Raw genomic sequence first — 17,410 nt, forward strand, 5'->3', positions numbered from 1 at the left:
TGAATTTGCTCTTCACAACCAATAAAGCCATTTTAATTAACCAGTGAAATTAACCAGGTGAGATGCCAGGTTTTTAAGTGGATTGAAAGCGAAGATGTTCAGATTATTAAAACAGGACTTCCACCAGTCTGAAGGATCCTAAAACAGAGCGACGGGTACGTTCAGTGTATGCAGCAATACCGCTGAAAGGCATTCCAGTACAAACAACCTACGTGGCTAAGTTCCACAACAGAAAATTAAAAGGGGGGGGGGGAGGGGGGAACCCCAAAGTAGTCATTGGTTTAATTTATTTAACATTTTTTTTCAATTAAAAAAAAAAAGAACTCAATAGAGAATTGAGAGTTCATCATATTCCAGTTTGTCGGTTTGGGGAGTATAAATCTTTCTAACCATTGCTGTAGTATTTCATTGTGGGGTGCTCCAAGCTCTGCCACTCTGGCCCCTCGTGTGGCGAAGGCAGGGACACATGGCGCAGCGAGGTCTCAAAGCTTGGCAAAGGTTTCCAGTTAGGGCAGGCAATAAAAAGACCACCTAGAATTCATCTTCAACATTAGACGGCTTTAGAATTCTGTCATGTTGGACTATTAAAGGCGTAGACTGAAGAAGTACTAATAGCAAAGTCCTGCTTAAAAAAAAAATTAGCGTGTCCTTCGTGCTGAGGTAGCCTCCTAGAGTAAGGTATCGCAGGGGCGCGGTACAGCCCCTCCGCGGGCTCCCTGGAAGATGCCGAGGCAGTGAACACCCACCTCACATAAAATGCAGCAGGGCATAGGACTTGATGTCAAGGACTGAGAAATAAATCAAATCTTGGCAAGTAAAAACGCCATTATGCACCGGCAATGAAACTGGCATTGGTTATCCTCCTCAGATCAGCGAGTGGATACATCAATAAGTATGTCATCAGAAACGGCAGCAGAAATATCTCTTTATCCTTCCCGGCGCAAATAAGGAATAGGAAAACTGCTCTTCTGCAGGCGACCCGTCTCATTGCAGTCATGCCCACAGCACAAGGAGGTTCAGAAGCATCGACCAGGCTTAGTTCTTGCAGAATCCAATACGCCTTGATGCAGGTATGGAAGCGCTGCAGGACTTCCATAAACAAAAGGCATCACTTAAAGCCGAATGGATTCCTGGATTGGTTTGGCTGCCTGCTTAAATGCTCCAGCTCCGTTATTTCAGCCTGTGCCCTCTGCCCAGACACCTTTCTTCTGGGAAGAAACGCCAGCATCCTTCGCACGCACGGCATGCAGCTCGATAAACCCCGCAGTATCGGCTCACAGCGCAGCAGGCAAGAAATTCCCTACACCAGTTTGGAACCTGCCTGGTTCCTATTCTTGAATCTTACTATTGCCTCCCATTTCCTTTGCTCAGAAGTTATTTTGGAGCAACTAAGAAAAAGCGAAGTACATCAAATGAATTAAGCTCTTGCTTGGTTTTTTTACTTATCGCTCCCTTCAGCCCAAGCTTTGAGAGGCAATCTGCCCTCCGCTGCGGTAATTGTGACCGAGAAACACCGGTATTTCCAGTCTTTCCTTCCCTCCACGTTTTTCTCCTTAAAAAGAGAGTCGTTGCTTTTCAAACTCCAAATACAACTGCAGCAGCAAACCAGGCCAATGCTGCTCCCGGCTGAAGCGTCAGCCCTCGAGGTTTCCCATGCCCCACTTGGCCCTCGGGCAGGTTTGAGGCTGCGTTAATTAATTCTGCCAACTCCGTCAGCCTTCACCATGGGAGCCTGTGCCACAGCACCACACACCACAGCTGCCAGTACATGGCAAACTGCCGCTGTTATTTCTCCACATTTGTTGTTAAAGCTCGGATCGACCACAGAAACTACCAGAAGCGCTGCTGTTCACAGCTGGACACTCAGTGCTGTGACTGTCCAGTCAACAGGCTTTGCAAACCACGAATTCACGTAATAACTGTATGGACATGGTCCTTCCAAAAAAGGGCAAACAAAACCTGGGTGACAGCTGGTGGAAGCTTAAGTGCTAAATAAGAGACAGACAATTCAAGGGATTTCTCATTAATCCCTAACTTTGATATAAATATGTGTATTTTTATCTGGCAATTAAAAATATGCACCATTTTTTCCAATGGTAAGAAAGTCCCATTACCTCCATGTTGAAAATTTAGACATTATATGAAAGTCAAACTTTTCCCAGGAAATAGAGATGTATCTTTCCTCCTCTCTTTTAAGTGCTTTTAAGACAGTTGACATTTAAGATGACTGTAGTAACACATATCTATATGTTAGGGCAGTGGGCAGGTCTCATGTTGCTGATGCACTGGATCCTAGAACTCTGTATTGTAGGAGCTCACGGAATGGACAACAGGAGACACTAGTACATGGAAGAACACTGAGATGTATCTAGGGTTACAGCTCACCACCTGAAACGCGCTGAAAAGACTAAAGAAAACAAACGATGCGAAAATTCAAATATTTGTTTCTGATACAGGCACTAGAAAGTGCATAGTACCAGCCACCGAAAGACACTGGGAACCCAATTCTCTCAAGAAAATGCGTTATACACTAAAAATACAGAATAAAACCACATAGCATCAAAAGGATCATGGCAGACAGACAATTGATAGCTTTGAAAAAAAATGATGACAACACATAACGTCTACAATGTATGCACACATCCCTTGGAAGTTTTATATATGCTATATATATTTCAAAGTACACACAAACTGCCAGTTTGGCAGGTTGAGAAAATAGGAATACATCTTGGGAAGGTCATGAAGAAAAAAAAAAAAACCACAAAGGAAAACAAAGAGTTATTTACATTCAATAATTCAGTAGCTTTAACATCTCTATATACATACATACTCTTTCTATATATGTACAGAACACGATGGGATCTGAGTGAAGCTTATTCCAAATGTGAAAGAAAAATACAAAAAAACCCTTGATAATTCACTTGACAAATGTTTACAGGTTGCAGAGCTTTCTTCATTTACAAAGAAAATACTACACACTGACTAGACAACTAGCATCTGTAAGGACTTGGTTCCCCACAGGAGGGGCATTCCCAATGGACCATCCAGTGATCGGGGAAAAAAACTAAAAACTTGCTGTACAGAGGGGGGTTTTAGTGGGTTATAATTGCATTTACTGCATCAGACGTATCTTAAGTACGAAACTAGTTAATGAGTCAAAATTTAATTGCTGTCAAGGGACAGTTTAAAAAAAATCCCAAACTTTATACATTCAGTTCCTACGTCAACTTAAATATGTATCTTCCCCTCCTACAGCACGCTTCCAAAACTCAGGCAATACAGAAATTACTACCATTTTACAGGTAGCTTTGCCTATTAGCAGACATCTACCCTTCATATAGTTTACATCCATTTCAGATGGCAGTTTATATGAAGCAGGTCAATGCCCCACAAGCAGGAAAAACAGAGAGACCGCTCCTGCAGAGCCAGGTAATTTACACCATGCCCATCGCTCTCTCCTTTTTCCTTCCTGAGGATGTTTGTCTTAGGGGCAGCGCTGCAAGAGGACACTGTATGGCTGCTCCTTATCCCATCCCCTGTGCTATTTATCCGCCTTTCCTTCCCCAAGCTTTATCAGCAGCTCATGCAAGGAACAAACTACCCAAAAACCACACCCCAACCGCCAAGCAGGAACTTTCAAAACAGAAATTGTTTCTGTAGCTGGAAGGCTTATTTTTTTTGATGTTAAACCTTTAAGGTGTTATAACACTGCAGAGCTGTGGATGCAGATGTGTTATTAACTGAATGACAAAGCCAAGGCATCGATGGTGGCAGGTAGCAGAGAGCAGGCAAAGGACAGCAAGGAGAGAAACTGATTTCTGGAACGGGAACAGTTCTTATGGATCTTTTTAAGTACCATCAGGTTTTTTCACTTCAGGGGACAAAAGCCCATGGGAAATTTAAGAGGGTGTGAGCACACAGCAGATGCTGTGAGCTCCCCAAAATAGCAGTTTGGTTACCAATACAGCAAATACCCAATTCAGGATTTGCTCACCCCAACCACCAAAGTTCACACAACAGGCTGAGAAGAGCACTTAGGAACTTAAGCATGTTATTTAAATAATGAATTGTTTAAAAAAAAAGTATTACTACTTGTGAACTTACCACTTCCAGAACCATCTTACTGAGGATTAGTATCTAAAATATTGTTACCATCTCAGATGGTAGAATTTTCTACACCAAACAATAAGAATTAAAACAAAAGGCAGCAAAGTCCAGACACTGCTTGCTGGCACTAGTTGTTTGGTTCACTACCTGCTGCAGCAGTATGTCAACATGCCTCTCAATCCCATTACTTTTCCCAGAATGGATGCCAAATACTCCCGTTACTTTTCCCGGAAGGGATGCCAAATACTCCCATTACTTTTCCCAGAATGGATGCCAAATACATCCAATGGTGGGTACAAAACACATGAACATCCTCCCCCACACCCTGCCGGTGGTCTACAGCTTTCCCAAGCCCCTACAGGTGCGCCAGCACTCAGGCCAGCCTCCCCTGACTGCCAGCAGGTTACAAAGCTCTGCAACACCTACCACCTGCATCACAAGCGCTTTGCAGAGACGTAGCGGGTGCCATGGTGGTAGAGCATGTGCTGGTTTAGCCTAGATCCGTGTTTCCAGTTAGTCACAAGCACGTGCAGGGGACAAATCCCCTCGCCCCGGCCAGACAGGGAGCAGAGGGAAGCAGGCAGACCTGCCCCGGGGAGGGAGGTGCTGTTACCACCCGCAGGTGCCTGCGCAGGCAGTGTTAAGGGCACCTCAAGCAAAATAATTCCCATAAAGAAACTCCCTTCAGCCTGAAGCTGTGGACCTTCTGGCAACACTCTTTACAACACTTCAGTCTGGTTACAGAAGTGCCCTGCGCTACATGGATTGCTACTCTGCCAGGTGACCCTTACAGGTTTACACAGTTTACTTCTTGCCTCATTAACGAGTTCAACTGAGATTATTTGGGCTGCAAGACAGAAGCCTGGTTAAAGCAGACTGGAACATGCCAAGTCCTGTCGAATTCCAATTGTACAGACTTGTTAGTGTTTTTTTTTAATATGGTGATTGCCTAAACAAGACTCCACTTCTTGTTAGTACAATAACTTTTATTTGACATCTACAAGATCATGATCTTGTAGGTTTTTTGGACAGGTTTATACAATCTCAATTTTTCAATAGTGCAACCTGTGCAAGCAAGAAATGACAAACATTGTCCTTCACTTTCTTATAAACATCTACTATTATAGGCAAAACAAAACTTACCCATATTATAGATAAGTGACTATTCACATTTGTACATTACAATTTCTTTTAAACAGCTCCAGATAAACTCTACAATGTCTTACAACATATTAAACAGTATTCAAGTTACTGGGTAACAGAAACAGCACATACAGTGGAACCCTCAAGTGTTTCCCATTCTCTAATTTACAGCTCAAGTAAGGTTTCATCTTACAAGTGACAAATTAAATTACGTTAATGAAGTAAAAAATATAAGATTGTATGCGAGATGGAAGTGAATTTGCACTTAAGTTTCCATAACCACCTCGGATTAAGGAAATGCTTCAATTTAAGGAAAATAGGCATCCAGCCATCTTTGCAGTACACATTAGGAATACCATTAATACATTAAAAATGAACTAATTTTAATTTAAGGTGTTTATCACAAAAAGAACATGTTGTAGACTCAAATATATAACCCCCAGGAGAGAACCAGAAAAAATGCAACACCTGGGTATAAACACTATAAAAATGCAATAACCAATGCTGTACAACTAAGATTGTGTTTCTCTCTGAATTCCTGTCTGGTGTGTTTATCCTGTCCATGCCCGTTTCCAAAGACATGCACTGTCAAACAGAAACTGGGAAGGAACCTGAATGCATGATGTGCAACCTCTAGGTTTCATGCTTTATAAACTCATAAATCGAAGAGAAAAACCCAATATATATTTTCTATATATATACTCAATACATGCATTCAAGGATATCTCCCACAGCAATGGCATTGATGCACTGCGTTAAACCCTGAGCACTGTATGACAAGATAAAAATAAAGCCTGCTTGGGGATTTTCAAGCATTTTCAAACAAATTGTGGTTTGTAGCTTAAAAGGCCAAAAGTAAAAGCAAACAGGAAGCACTACAGAGAGCATAAGGAAAGACAGATGCACCACCATAAACAACTGCTGGCTTTCAGTTCTACCAACCTTTTTAAGATCTCTTTATTCCCAAAGGATTTGAGAGCACACAACTGAACTGAAAAAGTTATATTTCTTTGGAATCTGTCCCTGATTTTTATGCAAGTGATATGCTTTTACAGCCTTTTTCCTCAAACACCAAAGTCAACACCTGTAGTTTGTCCTCTTATGCATTGTTGAAATTGGTGATGCTTTGCGGGTGATGCTGCTGCCATATCTGCTGCTGCTGTACTGCAAGCTGTTGAGACTGGTCTGACGTCGACAGGAGGTTTACAAGGGGCGATACACAATTTGCAGGAATGATCAAACCTGAAAACAGCAACAGATCAATTGTCTCATAAGTGCGCAGGCAATGGGTTCATTAACACCTCAGGCTGACGATACCACCATTTAATTTATGCAGCAGTCAACGGTGACCGTTTCCAACATCAAGTCTAGTCAAGTGCAGCTACAAGTTCTGCTGCTCAGTAAGAGCTTTATCTTCAGAAGTCACTAGATCCTTCAGGTCATGAAGCAGTAGAAAGAAGTTGCCATTATACCCCAAAACCAAATTTTATGCCTACATTACCTGCTGCCACCTAAATCTAGAAGTTAGCTATTCTTGCTTTTCTAGCCTCACAGAAGTTGCACCACCATGAAAAGTTTAAATGTGAAAACCCTGGTTTCAACGTCTTAGAAAACTATAGTAGAGTAGGAGCTGCTATGGTACCACTCATCTACAGGATGTCCACATTTAAAAAACAGATGTGGGTTTCAGTCTCTGAGGTACCTGCTGCCAGGGATTCACTAAGAGGTTGTGCGGCACAAAATGACATGACCACCTTGAAGTCATTCTAAACTATTGATTACACCTGACTTTCAGTAGCTCAAAACCCATGAAAGGAACCATTTCAAGGGCTTACTATTCTTTGCCAGAAGTGGGGAAAAAAAAGGAGAGCCCTTATGGTTTCAAAAGGTAGCTTGGCTGGAACAGGCCAAAGAAGACATTTTTCTTACTAGCAAACCAAAAGAACTGGTAGAGTCAGTGTTCCAAAGCCTGTCTTCCTCCTTTACCCTGGCTAAACCTGGTGTCTGTACTACAGATACAGATTTTCAACAGTTTTACGGCTGACCCTCCCAAACATACACACTGACAAGCCTTTTCTCTTGCAAGCATCTTTTTATAAAGCCTCCTATGTGATTCTTAACACAGAGCGACTCTTAAGTTACAACTACCTTCTACTCCAAGATGGAAACAAAGGAGCAGACAAGGCACTTACCTACAATCCTCTGCCCATCTTCTGTTCTTAGACGAACTATTTGCATTTTCACATTTGTACCACTCACAGAGGCTAGAACGCCTTCTACTTTTGTCCAGACGCTCAATACTGAACCACACAAGACGTAGTAAGTTCGACAGCGGAGTCCCACTTCACAAACTAACCCCAAGCCTGCCTTCTTACAATTGCCTCTCCTAGAGTAGAGAGGGAAAAAAAAAAAAAAAAAGAGCTTTTCAAAGAGTTCTGCAAACACAAACTACCCAATTCAATTTGAAATGAGATGTGAAGTTATTTCACATGTACCCAGAGCTGAGCAAGGGCTGTGAGTACACAGTAAGAGAAGGATACTTTATCTACAGCATGCCACTAGTGGTAAAGCTTGGAGAAGCACTGGCCTATTTAGGACTCATCTTCAAACTGTACAGAGCTTTAAGTCAAAGATACTGCTCATTTAGATCACCTGAGAAGCGGATGATGTTACATGACACTGGTGTCTGCTCATTGTATTTCAGAAGCTCCAATATTAATCTGAAACTTCTACCAGTTATGCTGTTCGTCAGCAGTTAAGACATCAGCTGCTGAGCTCAGACACACAAGAACAGCTCTTCAACATTCACCTCATCTCTACATGAAGTATAAATATATTTTCCCCCCCCCAATAACATTTCAACTGTCCTACCACAATAATAGATCAGATCAAGACAAGCACAAACTACTCCTGGGTCATTATACTTCCACCAGAGTACAATTTATGCATTAGCATTACTCTAAAATATTAGGACATTAAGGGCAACCACAAAGCTTCATGTTTCCACTCAAAGGTTGGGTCATTTGACAGGACAATTTTTCTTAACCAAAAGTACAAGCTCTCACATGAGTAGAAGAAGAGAAGTACTGATAAAACAGTCCGGGTGAACAGTTTAAGTTAAAACATCTACGTGCACACAACTACTAACCAGTAAGCATGGGTGCAAGTATCCGCAGAAGAATTGTACTGCTCTAACCAGTGTGGCAGAGCATCTTCAGAAGGTACCTGGAAGAGTCATTCAAAGTGGGAATAATAATGAAGGAACACACATCAAGGCTTACAGAGAACAAAAGCAATTTAGTCATCAGTACTAGGCGAAAAGGGGGAGCACCAACGTTAGGATGGTGATGAGAGGTACATTACCCCACATTATTACAATTTCAGGCTATTAAATGGAAATGTCATCTCAAAGGATGAGCAAAAATGCTTGAGCATAGCAGGATCTGAGAGTTTTTCCAATAATCAACCTGATCTCAGACTCTCAAGTTTTCACAAATTCAACACCTCAAAACTGTTTAAAAGAAGTGGTAAGATCTTTCCAGCCCCTAAACAAGCCATTACAGTACTTAAAATGTCATCAGCAAACAGCTGAAGCTTCAGCATCTTTGCTTAGAATACACTGTACACAGCTGCTTATTTAAGAGCATGGCTGTACACCTCACATAGAAGCACAACTTTCCTTGCTGGATCCTGAAAAAATTAATTTTATATTACCACACCACAGATTATTTATATTCAGAAAGCTTTGGCTATAGGAATGCAGAAACCATGTAGACCTACTTAAAGACCCAAATACAGGCTCTGCTCTGGAAAGATAAGCCTAGTTTTTGACTTGCCAAAATTATACATAAATATCAGAAAAAGAAAGGATTTATATTTCTCTTCAAATTTTAATAAGTTTAAAAGTAGCATAGTTTTAACGGTTACCTTCTTATATTTCTTTTTCAGGTCTGCACATGTTTCTAGTTTGAGTTGTTTCCCAGTATTTGGTCTGTATACTAAAAAAAGCTTCTTTTTAGGATTCACTTCTTTTACTAGAATAGCGGTTTTCTTGTTATTTCTTATCTGGAAAAAAATCCAACAACAAAAACTTCTTAAGTTTAAACATGCCAACAGTACCTACCTGAAGTGATTCCATACTGTGTTCTTTACGGAGTAACAGCGCACGTGATTGCGTATCAAGACAACCAGTAACAATAAGGACACCTTTAGAAGACAGCACCACTAATCCACACGAACCTCACAACTTTCCTTACAGCAAAACATCTGGTTTCTTGATGCAAGTGTAAATAAGAGCTATTAATTTGGGCTCACATTCCTATCTGAAAATATCCCGAGCAGCTAAAAAGGAGTGCTTCATATACTTAAGTGGTGGAAACAAGCTTAACATGAATTTTAATGCAAGACTGAAAACATTCTGCAAGAACTAAGCAGTAATTAATTTAAACAGTAAATTTTTCAGGAGACAGTGTGTTTGGTTAGCTCACACAAAGCTGGTCTGGACATAATGCAAGAGACAGAAGAACCTTACCTGTAGTGATAAATAAAATCCATCATCTGGACCTGTCTGTTCCGCCCAGATCTTAGTTGCTTCGTCCCAAGACATTCCTCTCTCCACACTGATCTAGAAGACAGCCAGGCAGGGGTATGTGAATGGGAACAGGCTTTAAAACTGTTACAGACACAGGAACTACAGACCCATGGAATCAAGCATTGTCCAGTAAAAGGCCTGGAACCTCCCCTCACTCAGCACATGTTTAGCCGACTGCCGTGTTTTAGAAACCTATTGGCAAGCAAGTTTTATTTGTTCATACAAAAAGATACAGAATCAACTTACTGTGTATAGTTCTACGTGTCCAGAGGTAGAATATCCAGGAGTTAGAAACTTCTTAACATCTGCTTTCCTTACTTTCTCATCCCCAGAGCCCAAATCTGGAAAGGAAAGGACAAAGTTATTCTGTTTTTCTGTTCCTACTGAAATACAAGAGTACAGAGAAGCTGATTTACTCACCCAAGATGCCCATATCGTATCTTCCATTCTTTTTAGCATTTTGAATAACTGCATTTAACGTGTCAGAAAAGTACTGGAATAAAGCATTCTGCTGATGTACTTCCATGCCAAGAATTCTATTCAGAAATTTCCCTATGTTGTTATAATCTTAAAAAAAAAAGATTAAGAAATACACATATTAGGTCAACAAAGACTGACGACAAGCTCTCAATCAGTGTTCAGTCTCAAGAAGACTACTTAAATCCACTCTTTCAGAAGTGAGGAAAACATTCTGGAATTCTTAAAGTAACATTTTAGATAGTTACAACTTCAGTTCTATTGCTAGAAAGCCACCATCGTGATATATGATATCTCTAGTGACATTCTAAAGACACATTAAACACACAAATACCTTTATCAAGCGTTAGTATTCCAGATCTGTCTTCTACATTTATCAAGCCTACGCCAATCAATCCCTGACGAACATCTAGGAAAAAGAAAGTTAAATCATGGCTGCTTTGCCATCTAAAAATAAACCAATGAAGTAACAGCTTGTTTAGCAATCACCGTTCAGGATCCAATTCCAAAACTTCTGACACCCCTCAAATACAAACTGCTACCTAGTACCTCAATAATCAAGATGGAACTTTGCCTTCTGTCCTTCCAGGAAGCACAAGCAGGGAAAACTACTAGTGGCACTATATATAAGCTCACAGGAAAACAAGATATTGCAAGAGGTAACAGGAAAATTAAGACATAGAACTGTATGTAATACTTTGGCCAAGCAGATACAGAACGTGCCTTATACTGAGAGAGTTCACAGATCTTGTTTCACACGTGAACTTCAACATTCAAGCAACATGCAGAGGACTAACATCCAGTGAGAGCCTGTCTGGGTCAGCTGATCAGCTGAAATAATAACAGTGTTTTCTAGCTCTAAAATTATTTTTATTTTCTGCATACTGGAAAACGACCCAAAAGGTAGCTATTCCATCCAGCAAATTACACTTACCTTTGAAGAAGTCTCCAGGAAAATCAGGAGGAGGCGAGACCATTGGGGAGTCTAAGTTCACAATGGATTTCATAACAATCTCTAAAGCATTTCTGCCATACTGCATAAGAAAAATAAAGTTGCTCTGACAATGCGATCCAGTGTTTGTGCCTCAGCCTCAAGCACACGTGGTCTAACAAGTATTTGTAATTCACAATAAAATGTTTTTCTCTGCAGTAGTGAAGGGAACTGTTTATTAGCTGTTCAATTATAAACTACACTATATAAACAGCCCAGTCTTAACTCCTAATTAGAATTGCCAAATTTATCTTTCAGTTGTCACTCAAGACCTGGATTGTTAGCAAATGCAGAAATGTAATTTACACATGTATTTGTGTTCCATGCAGCTTTGCCACCAGAATTAAGAATGTTTCCTGGCTATCTCAGAAAGAGGCCTCCTTATCAGAAAGTAAGGCAGAAGTAAAACACTTCACAGAAGATGGAAGAAATCCTTCCTCAACAAGTCATTTGTGGCATAAGCGTCAGAGCATGAGTTTTCAAACAGAAATAGAACCATCACCTTGTTGTCAAAATTGAATCTGCTGAGGTCTCGAGTTTCTGTAGCCCGTCTGTCACCATGGGTGAGGGCTCCCTGTTAAGACACACCTTTGTAATTAAATCAAATTTTAAGAAAAGAAAACTAAGTTGTATTTTCTCAAATAAAGGATCAGACTTCTCGAAACAATCTTACCAAGCTCTCCAGTCTTTTTGCAACTATAGATGCAAATCTTTGCTCTCCGGCCAATTCAGAAATTAGGAACACATACTCTGGGGCAGTCACTTGGTTGGATCTATGAGTTCTTCCTGGATAATTAAATAGAAGCACATATGTCAAATTCCACTTCCTTGAACATTTCTAATAAAATATGAATTCGACTAGTAAAGAAAAAGGCTAGAACTTAAATCCTGCTGAAAATTAAGTTTCTGCTGTACTACAACCACTGGAAGGTAGTACACAAATGCTCTAGAGTTGTGGCAACTTTCATAAAGATGATACATGAAAAAAAAAAAACCCCTAAGCTGCAGTGTGAGCTTGAAAGTTTTGAAAGAAACCTAGCAAAATTATGACTATAGGTCAAGCTGATTCTATTCATGGGTAAAGACGACTGGAAGGATCAATGTTATTTGCCACGAATTAGAAGCAGATTCAGTTAGTATTACTAGTTTGCTAGGGGAAGGATACAAAAAATAGTTATTTACCAAACTGCTGTATTGCTCTATCTGCGCTCCACGGCAACTCCAGAGTCATGTGAACTCTCCGTCTCTGGTTCTTAGCTCTACGGTCTGCTTGCAACGATATCCCAGAGCTGGCAGCCTCCGAGATGATGGCAATGTTCTTTGATCAAGAAAGGAGTTGTTACCAATACATCCAAGATCAAGCTTCAGTTTTCAGTTTCGAAAATAAAATGTATTTTTACAAGTACTACTAACGTGGATCTGGAATGGTTTCACTGTTACTTAGTCTTCCTATTGCAAGGAGGAGGGGAGGGGAGAAAAAGTATGGTTCTCTATCAGAGTTAGAAATGCTCATAAATTTTTGAGTGACAGGAGTGGTTTTCGCTTTACTTCTGACAGCAACACCTTTCTGTGGAAATGAAGACAGGCAGTACATTGCAGTCTTGCCATTCCGAAGGGCGGGTTTCTCTGATGCTGGCCTGCGTTTCAGGAAGGGGAGGGACACAGGGAGCCCTGCTCTGATAGCAAGCACCGCAGAGAAGAAAAAAGTTGCTGCTAATACTGTATAAGGAAGAGGATATGGCCGTTCTGGTACATGAATGCGTTTGCCTTGGAAGAATGTAAATGTTTGGACTATGCAGTCACCTACAGGAACGTATTTATTCCCAAGTGTAATAACAGACCATAGAAGTTCCACCCAACAGCTACCATTACTTGATTTGCCCTCTTGTGGTAGCATGTCCCAAATGAGCCACAGGAAAGTTGTGGGGTTTTTCCCTTCCTCTTTTTATCAGCTTCAGTTCTACCACTATTCCAGCCAGTACTTGATTTCAGAGTGCAATAGCCAAAAGCGATCACCCTTCCCAGCATTACTTCTCGATCCCTGTCAAGGTAGGCCACCACCACCTTTTCCCTGCAGCCCCCTCAATGTTTTTTCAGACCAAGCCAGTCCCCATTTCTCAATTTCCTTATTTCTTCTAGGAAGCAGAGGTACACAGTAATCCAGATAAAGGAATCACAGAGATGGGGGGTGTTTCTCTGCCTTTTAAACATACACTGCTTCACCAGAGCAGCTGGAAGGTGCCAGCTTTCCATTTGGCGTGTATATACCTCTTAAGCACAAGCCTCCATGGCCACCCAAACTACAGCCTGACCTTTAAAGCACAATGCAGCCACATATTGGACAGGACTACTGAATGCACTGGTTTGAAAAACAAAACAATAGTGAATAGAATATGCTAACTAGTACTTACAGTACCTGAGGAGTCCCTGTAGTATAATGGTAGAGCCACAGCTTCGATAACTTAAAGTGTTACAATTTATAAAATACTGCCAGACGCCATAGTATCTCTTTAAGGATTACCTTATCTCCATCCATGAACCTCTGCTTCTCTGTGATGTTCAGAATTTCAACGGGCACATCAAGCTCAGACCTCGACTCGTAAGATATGCTGCCATCGTCATTGCTTACAACTCTCCCTTTGCGGCCGGTCATCTGCAAAAACAAAAGGGCATGCAAGCTCGTTATGGCAATGCCAAAATTATTACATGACCAAAACCTGCAAGCAACGGTACTGTTTATTCATACACCAACCTTAAAATAGAATCAGTAATTCACTTCAAGTCTAAAACCACATTAGAGAACCTGGATTGTTTTTTGGTTGGTGCCATTACCTGCTATGTGGTGTGGCACAGTTATTTAGAGGTATCTCATGGAATCAAAAGCATAACAAAGCCTACCTATGTAGATATGACACAGTACTATGCTCCTGTCCGTAAGGGATTTACCAGGAGTACTAAGAAAATAAACAAAACTGACAGCTGAGATTGCCACTGATTTCAACAGGGTCTTTTAATTAAATCATAATGATCTTTCTGCTTGATAAGAGTAAAGACATGTTTCTAAAGTTATTGAGATAAAGAGGTAATATTTCATCAGGCTTTTCACTAATGCACTTTTATTATACAGGTTCTTAATCTTCATTGCCTAGGAAGATGAACTAAAGCTGCTTTCTGTTTTATATACACCCGCTTCTGAACTAAAGCTGCTTTCTGTTTTATATACACCCGCTTCAAATTGACTACAGCTAAAGAGACACACCACGATAAAGCAAAACAGAAACTGGCATGATTTACCCAACAAGAAACTACCAGTCTCAGAAATAACCTATTTACCCATTCAAAGCACTCTGTGTTCTAATACAATCTTCGAGTTTCCCTTTAACTCACAAGGCATTCAGCAAAGCAACATATACTCTTATCCCAGTGAGATTACTGTCTAAAACTGATAAACACGTTCTCTTTAATAGATACATAAGTCACATGCAACCCTGAAGAATGACAACACTGATTTACTGCAGCCAGATAATGTATGGCTGCAGTAGAAAAAAAATACATTTTTTTTTTAAAAAATGTGAACACCAGCCCTACCTCTGCAACATTTTCCGGACCACCCAGTTCATCTATAAGCTCATCCAGTGTATTAGGTGGAAGATCTTCAGCCAGCTTTTCCAGTTTATCAAGCAGTTCCTTTTTCATTTGTTGGGCCCTTTCAACAGCATCCTGACTTGTTACAAAGCTGCTGTTTGTGTTACTGTTTGCTGAAATTTAAGAGACTCTTTAAGATTTAGAATTTCACTGCCTAACTGCTAAGTAAGTGAATCCATGTCAAAGAAATGTATTCTTACCTGACATGTTGGTACTAGAAGTGGTGGTACCAACAGTGGAAGTAAAACAGCTAGGTCGTTTTGATCCAAGACCAGAAGCTAGTAAGGCACTTTGAATAGAATCTGGGTCTATGCTTTTCTTCTTTTTCTTGTCTTTATTTTTTTTATGCTCTTTTCTAATTAACCAGGGATCTAAAGTTAAATAAAGTTATTTTCAAAAAGATGGAAGCATTTACCAAAAAGCCATCCTTTCCTTTGAAAAAACTACATTCTTGTTACAAAAGGTGACTTACGAAAGTCTGACCTCCAGTGTGTAAAATCTACTTAAAGATGCAAACCAACACTCCAGTACTAATTCCAGTCTCATTAGAATTAAACTACACGCTTATCGAACACACTTATTTTTGACTCATTGAAGTAGTTAGGAAAGACTTTATGCTTACTATCTGCACGTACAGCTACTGGCTCAATGAAACAAACTGTCTTACCATCTTCATCATCTTCACTGGATTCATCTCTGAATGGGTTGAAGTCATCATCATCTCCAGAACTCAAAAATCTGGAGCTCTCATTGTCACTTTCTTCATTGTCTGAAGCATCAGACTCACTTTCACTCTCATCAGAGCTGCTACCTGCAAGGCCGCCTGTTTTGCGAGCTTTTTTGGCTTCTCTGCTTATTTCTTCACCTGATTCCATTACCCCCATCACCCCAGAAGGAAAAAAAAGTTAGTTTAGACATTGTACTCAACTTTTGAGGTTTGTTTTACCACCACTGCATACAAACTAGAAAAATACTCAACTACTAAAAACAGCAGTGTTTTAAAGAATCTAAGTGTCAAGACATCTCTCCCAAGTTTGGTTTTTGATTGGTGGTTTTTGTTTGTTTTATGATCACCTACTTTTCAGTAAGAATACAACCAGTTTGGGAAGTGGGGTGGTATTAGTCTTGTCTTTACTGAGCCTCAAGAAAAAGTGGTTATTAGCGTGACTGCATCAGGAAGTGGTCTGACACATGCAAGGCGTTTTGGGATACAGTCCCATACCAGATCAACTCAAGCCTGAGTGAAGCAGTAACCAGAATTTACAGGTTATATTGCTTCAGTAGCAGTTTTAGTCCGCTAACGGAAATTTCTAACAAAAGTCTTAGAGGCTTGCAATACATGCTCTTTAATGAATGCCTGTACTGATATTTACACTCCTGTATTTTTTCCAGAGTTCACTCTTGGGCAGCTCTAGAACCACCCATTTTCACTATGGCATCAGTCTAAGAACTTCAGCATTACCTTTCCGTTTCTTGATTTTGTTCTCCTTGCAAGGGCTGTCTCTGGGTGAATTGTTATTACTTTGAGCAGTCAAGTCAATTCCCAACAAGCTAAACAGCTTCTTCCTGTCAGGAGCTGGAAAGTGCTTTTCAATAAGAGACTGGAATACTCCTCTGTTTAAGAAAAAAGGGTTCTTCAGTCAAATTTGCATTTATTTAAAGTAGAAACCTATAACATTTTAACAGCTTGCTTGAATTCTCTGAAAAATTATTCCCCGTGAACACTATTACACAAGCACTCTAATTATCACCCATATTATATACCATATATACCATATCATGGATGTACTGTATTTGTCACCTTCTTTTAAAAGTAGGAGACATTTACTTTACAGCACTGTAACTTGTAACTTAAATCTGGTTTTGGCATCAAATGGTATTGCTACTGCGATCTTACTGCTCAGAGCTTAAGTGACAGATAAAGTTCCTCAACAAGGTGGTCTCAGGACTGAGATCATCAGGTCTGGCTCATCTGGTGAAAGAGGGAAGTCACAGCTTAAACTGGCCTTGGTTTAAATGCAGCATACACTTTGCAAGTCCTCCCCTCCTCCCAGTTTGAGTAGAACAGTACCAGCTGTTCACACCTGAGAACATCATTTCAGAAGGCTGGCAGAGCTAGGAACTAACCCATGGTTCACTTGAGCAATAATACCATCAGGTTTTATGTACGGATGTTCTTAAGCTGCCTGTACTAAAGGATACCCAGCGTCTGTGCACTGATGCATGTTTTACACGTGAAAGGACAAATTACTACACATGCTAAGCTGGATTAAGGCTAGTTTTGTAAAGGACAGTTGTAACAAACTTCAATCTTACTTTGCTGTAGAAACAAAGTCATTCAGTTCACCACCACCTTCCTCCAAGGCTTCTAAAGTTCTTGCTTCTCCTGTCGACTGCAGGCCAATAACAACACACTAAAGGACAAATGAATACAAGACTAAGATGACGTGGAAGTT

The 17,410-nt window shown here is 40.4% G+C and overlaps 1 protein-coding gene across 2 annotated transcripts in view; it reads right to left on the minus strand.

The window, feature by feature from the left end:
- Positions 1–2,625: 2,625 nt before the first annotated feature.
- Positions 2,626–17,410, minus strand: part of SBNO1 (strawberry notch homolog 1) — a 35,551-nt gene continuing 20,766 nt past the window's right edge. For both annotated transcript variants that reach the window (XM_080369782.1, XM_080369783.1), the window contains exons 15-32: positions 17,271–17,368; positions 16,417–16,568; positions 15,622–15,819; positions 15,155–15,325; positions 14,898–15,067; positions 13,831–13,962; positions 12,492–12,627; positions 11,983–12,095; positions 11,812–11,883; positions 11,253–11,352; positions 10,653–10,727; positions 10,262–10,408; positions 10,088–10,182; positions 9,782–9,874; positions 9,178–9,315; positions 8,399–8,475; positions 7,443–7,636; positions 2,626–6,492 (exon numbers count right to left, since the gene is read on the minus strand). In XM_080369782.1, the coding sequence (XP_080225908.1) occupies positions 6,350–6,492; positions 7,443–7,636; positions 8,399–8,475; positions 9,178–9,315; positions 9,782–9,874; positions 10,088–10,182; positions 10,262–10,408; positions 10,653–10,727; positions 11,253–11,352; positions 11,812–11,883; positions 11,983–12,095; positions 12,492–12,627; positions 13,831–13,962; positions 14,898–15,067; positions 15,155–15,325; positions 15,622–15,819; positions 16,417–16,568; positions 17,271–17,368 (2,304 nt within the window). In that variant the 3' untranslated portion in view covers positions 2,626–6,349. The remainder of the gene's footprint in view (positions 6,493–7,442; positions 7,637–8,398; positions 8,476–9,177; positions 9,316–9,781; positions 9,875–10,087; positions 10,183–10,261; positions 10,409–10,652; positions 10,728–11,252; positions 11,353–11,811; positions 11,884–11,982; positions 12,096–12,491; positions 12,628–13,830; positions 13,963–14,897; positions 15,068–15,154; positions 15,326–15,621; positions 15,820–16,416; positions 16,569–17,270; positions 17,369–17,410) is intronic.

This window comes from Falco punctatus (genome assembly GCF_963210335.1).
Source record: "Falco punctatus genome assembly, chromosome: 1".
In the NCBI taxonomy this organism is placed as follows: Eukaryota; Metazoa; Chordata; class Aves; order Falconiformes; family Falconidae; genus Falco; species Falco punctatus.